The sequence below is a fragment of the Ananas comosus genome, linkage group 24, assembly GCF_001540865.1.
Source record: "Ananas comosus cultivar F153 linkage group 24, ASM154086v1, whole genome shotgun sequence".
Taxonomy (NCBI): Eukaryota; Viridiplantae; Streptophyta; class Magnoliopsida; order Poales; family Bromeliaceae; genus Ananas; species Ananas comosus.
In genome coordinates, this window is record NC_033644.1 from 1,767,681 (window position 1) to 1,778,940 (window position 11,260).

The 11,260-nt window shown below is 31.5% G+C and overlaps 1 protein-coding gene across 1 annotated transcript; it reads left to right on the forward strand.

The window, feature by feature from the left end:
• On the forward strand, window positions 3,920-9,002 carry LOC109728810 (cinnamoyl-CoA reductase 1-like). The gene is made up of 5 exons (XM_020259341.1): window positions 3,920-4,068; window positions 4,583-4,731; window positions 6,875-7,057; window positions 7,198-7,550; window positions 8,651-9,002. Exons 1-5 carry the CDS (start codon window positions 3,921-3,923, stop codon window positions 8,838-8,840), a joined length of 1,023 nt encoding a protein of 340 aa, XP_020114930.1. The 5' UTR covers window position 3,920; the 3' UTR covers window positions 8,841-9,002.

An 11,260-nucleotide genomic window follows, 5' to 3' on the forward strand; every position in this document is an offset into this window, starting at 1 on the left:
GATGTGCGGTTAGAATGATGTGGGCCTCCTAGGGTTAAGTGGGTGGTTGGTTGAATAGTATAATCTAACGAATAAAAATGATCAAAGGCATAGATCTAACGGTAAAAAATTTACAAGCACCAAGTGCTTGATGCTTGTACAAGCACCATAGCCGGACTATATATATATATATATATATATATATATAGAGAGAGAGAGAGAGAGAGAGAGAGAGAGAGATAGGCTCTTACGCTTTTTTCCAAAACACGAAAGTCTCCGTGCTTATAAGTTGTTTTCGATAATGGGACGTACGATTCAACAATCAATTCCGTTAGGATGGTCTACACTATTAAAACTATTTCGAAACCAAATTTTATAATTTTTTAATTTTGTTTGCTTAGCTAGTAAAAGAGTAGCATCAAAATGAACAGCTGAAAATAAAAATTTTATAAAAAACTAAAGATAAAAGCTCAAATTTCAAATCAAAAGTATTATTTTTTGCTCTTGATGTTAAGCAGAATTTTCTATCAAAGTTTCATGTAATTTGAATATTTCTAACGTAGTTCATATTTAACGGAGCTGATTGCCGAATCGGATGTCCCATCATCGAAAATAATTACAAGCACAGAGATCCTCGTGTTTGTAATCATAATCGAGAGTATAGATCTTGTTCTAAATAGTTTAAAGAATTTTCTAACCAAAATTCAATTGATTTGGATAGCTTTACACCATTAAACGAGAAAACCCCTCATATCAACCGTTAAAATTACTAATTTTGAAACTCTTTGATCATTAGGTAAATGAAGTCGAAAAGATTTGAAATTTAATTTCTAAATAGTTCAAGTGATATAAATCATGTTCAACGGTGTCGATCGTCGATTTGAAAGCTCCATCATCGAAAACAAACGGGTGGCAACGGAGCCCGTTTGCTACCGATAGCATTCCAGCTCAACTCTATATATATATATATATATATATANTATATATATATATATATATATATATATATATATATATATATATAAGTAGGCTATTAAACTACTAATAGCATGCACCAAATCATTGGTGCTATTAGATTTTCGGCCCTTGGATGAAGGGATTTGCGATTAGGATGATAGTGATCCTCTCCAGTTGAGAGGGTGATTGGTTGAACAGTATGATCTAATAATAGGTGGAAATGATTAAAATGATAGATTTAACGGTAGAGAATTTGGCAACACCAGGCACTTGGTGCTATTGATAGCATAACAACCAGACTAGTATCAATAATATATTCCTCTTGTAAATAGTCAGTAATAGTTGTACGTACCAACGCATAAAATAATTCAAATTTTAGATTAATTGAAATTATATGGATCTTTCATAAACCAGTTTGCATATAATTAGCACTTGCAATTCAACTCGTTGTTCGAAAGCCAGCTCATATTCAGCTTGAAATGAGCTCGAGGTTGGTAGTTTCACTTAATAAACGAGCCAAATATGAGTTGAATTTTTTTGCTTGGAATCTTAACGAGCCAAACACGAGCTGGGGTAAGTTTGCTCATGTTGGATTTTAACCCATCCAAAATTTAAAGCAGCCTATATTTTGTGAATTTCTAAAATTAGATTAGGATTCCAATTTTTTTTATTTTTCTTTCAATCTTTCACCCAGCAGAAGCACCGACAATTTAATTTATTATTTGTGAGCCTACTCGCATTTAGCCCGTTAATAAATAAGCCGAATACGAGTTAAATTTTTCAGCTTAATATTTTAACAAGCCAGCTTGTGTTCGGCTCGTTTAATAAATGAGCGACACGAGTCCACTCCATCTCGCTCGTGTACAGCTTATTGACGGCCCTACGTGTAATCTTGATCCATGAATATAAAAATCCTTCTTATCTCCATAGTTGATATATTTATTTCATAAAAAGGTCAAATCTATTAGTGTTTTTTTTAATTTTCTAACTCCATAAGGAGCTCTCCATAAAATTTTGGTAAAACAAATTTATTTTTTTTTTCCATTATTAGGTTCCCTTCAACTTAATTTCCATCCCTTTATTTTTCTTTTATCTTTGTCAATTAAATTAAATATTTTGTTAAATCCAAAAATAATTCTATCAAATTTTACTCTTCACACCAGATATTGAACAGCGAATTTGAATAGTTATGTAAGATCATTAAAACAATAAAAAATAAAACAAATATAAATTAAAATAAAAAATAATTGAGGGATTTTTATACATTTTGACTAAAATTTTTTGTCCTAATTGTGCCCCATTAAAAATGTTGTTCTCCAACGGTAGGAAAAATTCGAGAACACCATGCACTGCAACTAACAAATTAATATATACGAACGAGTTATAGCATTAATTAACAAATATACAATATCTTATACAGCTCCAATTGCAAGTACAATATTCATTAAATTCCTCTCTAACTAACCAAATTAACCATGGGTTAACTAATCCTCATTTTACGAGATAATTTCTTAAACTTAAATTTTTAAAAAAAAATCTTCAAAAACCATCACATTTCATTAAGATTATTGATTCTGGAGTCATTCCATACTAAAAATAAATCTTTTAGGTTGCATGGCATAAGCGCATGAGATTCTAAGTTTGAATTGCACCATTTCATTTAAATTTGCATCACAGTTTCAATAAAAAGTTTCAAGCTAATACGTAAGTAAAATTGTTGAACACAAAAAAAAAATCATTGTTCTTTAATGGGTAAATTACACTCTATATATCATGGATTTTTTTATAAATTTCACATATCTAATACACCATGAACGCCCATTCGATGCAGATTCATACATTTTTTTTATTTTACTTTTTTTTTGTGTACATAATATAAAACCATAAGTATTTTGGATTTTTGATCAATGCATATAATTTTCTTTCGAATAGTATAAATAAATTATGTACGATGGAGAATTTTCTTTCTTAAAATATATAAATTATCAATGAGAATTTATTAATTTCATTCATATAAAAAAAAAATTTCAGCAAAATTAATATTTTATATATAATAAATATATATTATTATATTAATAGTATTATATTTTATTAGCGGTGTCGTATCCTACAATCCAATTTAGTTGGCTAAATATCGACAAATTGTTAATGTAAAAGTATTGTAATTGACGATACGCTAATAATTTGCCAATATTTAGACAACTAGATTGAGTTGTGAAACTTTATTATAACAATTCAGAAAGTTCTAGCCAGATATTACGACAAGCTTATGTTTGAGGACCAAAGTGTCACGTTCCTCGTAGTTTGACGACCAAAAGAGTAATTTTCTTTTTTTAATAACTTTGTTTTTGGAGAAAAATGGCTATATATTCAAAGCTCATTCTGTTCCAAATAAATTTGTTTGCAATTTTTTACATCTACTATTAAGTGGCATGACCTCGCATGATTCATATGATCTTCTCCACTACGAGCGCGCATGATCAATATTTTTGAGTTGTTTACTGTCAAACCAAACAGACATACTTTGCTACTCGATCGCGTGCTTTTTTCTTTCAAGAAGTAGATCTTGAAATTAAATAGCAAATATTCTACCTTGTATTAGCGCAATTAAATAACACAATAATAAAAATGCAACGTTTTTTTGATTTTATAGAATATTAAAGCGTTGCATGCAGTTTGAATCCAAAGTACAAATATATATCTAGCCATGGGGCAACTGTTTACAATTAAGTTTATTTACTTATCTATCTATTTATTTATTTACTCCCCTCCACCCGTTCCCATGCACGTACGTACGTACGTACGTTACCACCACCACCACCTTTAATTTCTCTCTCTATATAAAGTGCACAAGCTTTCCAAGTTGAGCATATCAAATTAAAACACTTGGAGAAAGGGAGACATATATAGAGACCTAGAGAGAGAGAGAGAGAGAGAGAGAGATTTACGTATATAGAGAGAGAGAGACCTAGAGAGAGAGAGAAATGGCTTCGAGAAACGGCAACAATGTTTCCAGCGGAGGACCTAGCCGAGTAGTGTGTGTTACAGGAGCAGGAGGGTTCATTGGAACATGGCTTGTGAAAGAACTACTTCTCAGAGGCTACCATGTTAATGGAACTGTGAGAAATCCAGGTCAAATATGTGACACATAAATATATATTTAATAGCTAGTATCTTTTCTCTGCATCTCTATGCATGTTAATTTTTAATTCTCGATCGTTAAGTTTATTCATAGTCCTTAATCCTTATCAGATCAATCTTTGGAGTAATATAGTATTGATTCATCTGATATTCACCTGCATGTGAGCAGGGGATGTTAAAACTATTCATACTAAGAGTAATTAATGTAATGTTTCTATATAGCTTAAAAACTGTTATTGCATAGAGAAGTTGGCTGTTATCTACAACAATTATCCTTAAGGTCAGAAATTTGAATCTCTGTGTCCATATTTTTCAAGAAAAATAGAATTTGAATCTCCTGTTTCTTGGAATTTGATTCTCTGTGTGCATGTTTCCAATTTAGGTGTTCATTTTAAGAATATAATCATGCTTACACAATATTCTTTTAGTTCTCGCTAGGTTGCTTCTCTTTATCGACATATAGTTGTTGCGAAATACTAATTACTCTTAGTTCTACTGCATGAAGAGAGCAACGCACATCTCAAAGAGTTGGAAGGAGCAGCAGAAAGACTTACCCTCTACAAGGCGGATATTCGTGACCATGAAAACATTCGTAACGCCTTTCGTGGGTGCGAGGGAGTGTTCCATGTTGCCGCGCCCGTTATTGACGACAAGGTCACTCTTCATATATACATACGTACATACATATATATTATGCATTATATTCGTATTTGTATAGAGTTAAACAAAAATGCTTTCAGAAACATCACGATGTGCCGCTTCCTTATGTGTGTGTGCATATATATATATATATAGAGAGAGAGAGAGAGAGAGAGTTTTGCTGCGCTACTATGGATTGTAAACGGCTCAGTTTACTATCAATTTATTTTCGATAATAAAGCTTCTAAATCGACGATTGGCATTATTAAACATAATTTAGACCATTTAAACTATTTAGAATCAAATTTCATTTTTTTTTCACAACTCTAACCAAATGATCAAAATGTCACAAAATTTATATAATTTTAATAGCTGTTAATAGTGTGTTTGTTCATTTAACAGTATAAAAGAGTCCAAACTAGATAAATTTTTATTAAAAAAATTTTAAACTATCTAAAATAAGATTTAGATTCTAAATTTTGAATACAAAATTTATATCATCACTTTTTGAAAGATATTTATTTTCAGTTGTTCATTTTTTGTCCACTTAATGGATAAGAGAATAATTGAAAAAATATAACATTAAATTTTCAAATAATTTAAATTTGTCTAGATCATATTAAATGGTGCAAATTGTCAATTGGAATTTCTATCATCTAAAACAAATCGATAGTAAACCTAGCCGTTTAGTATATATATTTATGTATATAGTTCGACTATGGTGCTTCTGAAAGCTCCATTCATGTGGTGCTTTAAATTTTTAACCCTTGGATCAACCTATTTGACCATTTCTTATCTTTGGATTAATGTTATGTGATGCCCCATCGTCCCAGGGGATCACCCATTTTATGACTACTCTAGTACTGGCACGCTTAACTCGCTTAACCTCTTAGACCTAGCCACCGTATAAAATACTATAGCTGGATTAAGAGTTTCAGTCCTATTATATCTCATATATATACTATCTGGGGTCTAATATTCTCCCCCTTTCAAGCCCCGATGTCTTTGTCAAGCTCAGACTTACAAGTATCAGGTGATATGAGACCCGTCTTGTTAATCTTAACCAACCTTGTGGGAGAGTCGCGTTCTATCCACAACAGTCAACAATATGAGAGCCTAATTACTTCCCCACTGTATAATCCTGGCTCAATCGAGATTCATCTCATACTTGCGGCTGATAATTGTCTTTAATACCAACTATGGCGCCCCAACTTCCCAGGGGGTCACCCATCCGAGGACTAGTTCAGTCCTGGCACACTTAGCTCTCTTAACTTTTTGAGCCTAACCATTACCCAAAATACTATAGCTTGGTTAAGAGTTTTAGTCCTATTATACCTCATATATAGGACTATCTAGGGTCTCACATATTATATTCCTAGGAGGACCACTAAATCCTAAGGGGACTTCTATCATTATAACCCTACAACCCTTGATCGAAGAGCCGAAGCATCAATTCCTTTATGCTTTCAAAAGTATAATAACTTTATATATATAGAACTAGGCTCCTATATATGCTTTCGAAAGTATGGAGATCTCCGTGCTTGTAAGTTGTTTTCGATGATGGGACATCCGATTCGGCAATCGGTTTCGTTAAATTTGATTTACGCTATTGGAACTATCTAGAAACCAAATTTCATAATTTTTGACTTTGTTTGTCTAGTGAACGAGTAGCCTCAAAATGAACGGCCGAAAATAAAAATTTCATAAAAAATAGTGATAAAGGACTCAAATTTTAAATCGGAAGTATTGATCTTGCTATTAATGTTAAGTAGAATTTTCTATTAAATTTTATGTAATTTGGATACTTCTACACCGTTGAACTTAAAAACATGCCACATCGGCCGTTAAAATAGTTATTTTTGAGACCTTTTGATCGCTTGGTAAATAATGTCAAAAAATTATAAAATTTGGTTTCTAAATAGTTCCAATAGGGTAGATTATACTTAACAGAGCCGATCGTCGAATCGGATGTCCTATCATCAAAAACAACTTACAAGCACGGAAGTCTCCGTACTTTTGAAAGTATAGGAGACGTACTCTCTCTCTCTCTCTCTCTCTCTCTCTCTCTCTCTATATATATATATATATATATATATATATATATAATTAAGGTGGCGGGATTGATTTGAAAGTTTGAGTTCAATATATATTAGTGCAGGCTGTGGTGTCCTTAGCTATTGAAGGCACCAGAAATATAATCAACGCTGCAGCAGATGTGGGTGCTCGTCGCGTCGTGCTCACATCTTCGATTGGAGCCATCCACATGAACCCTAAAAGGAGTCCCGACACCGTCGTGGATGAAAACTGCTGGAGCGATGTCGACTATTGCGAGAAAACAAAGGTATATAACATATCCAAAAGCTTAAGTTATTAGAGAACAGTATTTTTAATATTTATATCCAGTACCCTACATTTTTGTTTGATCGATCATATATAACTGATCTCCTGTATGTTGTATGTCTTGACATCGGTTGGCGGCAGAACTATTACAGCATGAGTAAGACGATAGAAGAGATGGCAGCAATAGTAGAGGCGAAGGCGAGGGGGATAGAACTCGCGATAGTGATACCGGCAATAACGACCGGCCCGATGCTGCAACCGAGGTTGAATTCGGGTTTGATGCACATTTTGCGCTACATAGTTGGCGAGAAAACGAATTTGCCAAATGCGGTCACAGGATATGTGGACGTCAAAGATGTTGCACAAGCTCACATACTAGTCTACGAGAACCCGAATGCGTCAGGCCGTTACTTTTGCGTCGAGAGGGTCATCCACCGCGCCGAGCTCGTCGACATGTTGGACGAGCTTCTTCCTGAGAAAAATATCAAAGCGAGGTAAAGATAAAATGTTTGAATAAGATGAGAACTATAGTCTTAGTTGTTGAACTTGATTAACAGTACAAGTTAGGTTAGAAATAACCCCACACAATTCCAACCTACCATTAATAGAAATTTCTTACATTGGAACAGGAGAGTAATTGCCATAAAATAGTTAATTAAGTGCATCATATAGTTTAAGGATACTAAAGGTTATTTGAAGTTTTCTCTTTTAATTGATAGTCTCTGACACAAGTGGCAAAGGGTTTGATTGATAGTCAATTGGTACTCGAGGTCTCAAGTTCGAAACCTAATTTTTTTTTCCATTTCCAGCTACGTTCATTTCTTAAATAAAAAAAATGTACAAAGCAGGTAGTATGCTACTTTTCTATCACTAAAAAAAAGGATTAATTTGACCTTCGTGTTGGTCATTTATTATTGGTTGAAATAGGTTTAACTTTCTGCTCCCTAATAATAAGACTAGAAAACAATAACTTAAGTTGGATGAGCCTAATAAATTGAGCGTGGTTATGGTCCACATAGGCCGAACAACAAGATGCCCAACAGTAGACCTAACATCTAAGAGGGTTGAATCAGGTCGAAACCCGTGAGAACTGTGATTGAACCTTTATAAGTGTGATAGATGCGCCATTTCAATCAGCATGTGCTTTCGGGATTGTCAATCAGTGCTTATGATTCATACTTCCACCTTTACATAAAATATCTACCAGTTACATTCATATAATTGTTGATTAATTTGATTGATCAATAGGTATTCGCCCTTAAACGGTTATTATAGGGTTTACTTAATTTTAACGGGGCTATTAATTTTCTCCTCGATCAACGTAATCTTCTATCAATGGAATATAAATATGAGATACTTAGAAATATACTCTGATTCCCTTATTTGACTCTAGTAATTAATGTATAGTACTGTTTGATAAAGTGCTAAGTTATTTTAAAAAAAGCAAGGAATTAAGTCTCATAACATGTTATATTATTGACTTAATTAATTACCATGTGTGCTCCTTAGCACCAACTAATAACAATTACAAATGTTTAGTTAGCAATTCTCATACAATTAATCATTTACCATTCTTTTGTTGAAACTGTTTCAGGATAAAAAATAACATCAAAGAGAAGATAAAGCCCTACAAATTCTCAAATCAAAGGCTTAAGGATCTGGGACTCGAGTTCACTCCGCTGAAGAAAAGCTTATACGAAACTGTGAAGAAGTTCGAAGAGAGGGGTTTTCTTTCCCTTCCTAAGGACATGGATTTTCAGAAGTTAATTCGCGCATCGCTGTAAATTGCGCTACTATATATGCATGCTAAAGAAATTGGTATCTTCTTATAATAGCGAAATATGGAATAATTAAACATGCATGAAATTTCCTCCTTAATTCGATAATAAGCACTGCTCATAAGTGTACTTCTCTTGTAGCACTAATAAAGCATTTTGGGAAATAAAGTTTTGAGTATGAAGGGTTTATTTATTTGATCTCACGGCACATAGATGACATTTTTCTTAATTTCTCTATGGATGTTGTTTAAATAATGAGTGTTTATTAACTATTTGAGCTTAATTGTTAACCCGACATTTTGAAAATATTTTAGTTTATTTGATGTTAACATCTACATTTGTTTTCATTTGAGTTCTTTTGAATAATTTAAAATGAAGATTTTAATTAGCTATTACTTGGATAATTTGACAATGGATGCTCTGATTAATTTGACAAGGTTATTATAGCCTATTCGATTGCCTTATATAAAATAGAAATAAATTGAAATTACCAATTTCAAACTGGCACATAGTTAAAGGGGCGTCCATACAATTTTACCTTAAAAAAGAATTTATTAATTTAGGAAAAAAAAAAACATATGTATTCCTCTAAAAGTTGAGACATCAAGTACATGTCTACTAGGGATGTCAATGGGTATGGATATGTAAAATTTTATCCGAATCCGAACCCGAATGGAATGGATATATCCGATGGATATGGATATGGATTCGGATATGGATATCAAAAATAGAAACCCGACGGATATGGGTTTAGATATTAATTTTGATTGTACCCGACCCGAACTCGAACCCGACCCGAATCCAAATTTATTTTGTATTATATATAATATATATATAAAAATTTGATGTTATATTTGAATTTGTATTTTAAAAATTTAGATTTAATATAATATATTTTGAAATATTGAAAAAAAAAATAATTATTTCGGGTTCAAATTTTCGGGTTCGGGTTTCGGATTTTTGATCGGGTTCGGATTTGGATATGGATTTTTAAAATCCGTCAGGTTCGGGTTCGGGTTCGGGTCTCGGGTTTGGAGTCGGTTTCGGGTTCGGGTTTTAAAATCTGCCCCGAATCCAACCCGTTGACATCTCTAATGTCTACAAATCTAAAAATCTAAAATACACCACTCATATTATTGATATAGTGTCCCCAACCAATTAAATTGTATTCTTTGGATACATTCGTCTAATCATGAATTCATGATTAATAAAAAACTATTTTCTTTATATTTTTCTCTTAAAAAAATATAATTAATTTGTTACTGATGATGTGGTGCAAATATGACATAACAAATATTAACCTTGACTGGTTTGGGGATAATGCGGGAATAACAAAATTTCTTCTTGCTATTCCGCCAAACAAAATACTTTTATCGGAATAATATATTCTGGTAAAATATTACTATTTTCTGTTATACCGGGATAGTTTGGAATAAATTATTTCATGCTTTGGTGAAATAGTGATATTTAATTTAAAAAATTATAAAGATTATAAATTGAATTATAACATATTATGCAGACATAATACATTACATATGATTATAATATATTATTATTTATAAAAATTATTATTTGTACTATATTTATGCATATCATTTGTATTTAAATATTAGACTAAATTATAGAAAATCTTCCCGTAAATATTCGATTTTTCACTTTTCCTCTGTGACTTTCAACAACCTATATTTCATCTTCTTGAAATTTCAAAAATGTTTTAAGAGGGTACAACATTAATGGATAGAAAAAATAATCTAATTATCCTTACTTACTAAAAAATAATTTTTTATTATATATCTGTCAATTTGAAGAGTATTTTTGGTATAAATTATAAGAAATAAACAGAATAGTAATAAAACGCATTTCTAGTATAAATTATAAGAAATGGACAGAATAATAATAAAACACTGACGGAAGAGGGCTAAATACAACAACTTGAAATATTAAGAAGATAAAATATAAATTTTTAAAAATTACAAAAAAAAAATAAAAAAATATAAGTATTTATAAACAGGTTTTCTATAATGTAGCCTAAATATTATAATTAAAAAAAAACTTCAAATACCATCTCTGTGTTTTCGCACTTTTGCACTTTTCTGTGGTTTAAAGTGTATCAATTTAGTACCCTGTGATTTCTATTTTTTTTTATTATCAATTCTACTAATTTTTTTGTTAAATGAGTGACAAAGTTAAAACCAAAGAGTACTAAAGTAAATATTCGATAAACCTAAGTGTAGTATCTGTAGTTTTTTCATATATATAATTTAACAAAATATTAATGAGAATGATAACAAAAAGAAAAAAATTCACAGAATATAAAAATAATATATTTTAAATTATAAAATATTAAAATAAAAAAATGTAAAATTNAACCCCCCCAAAAAAAAAAAAAAAAAAAAACTGTAACCGTGACATAAGAAAGAGGAAAA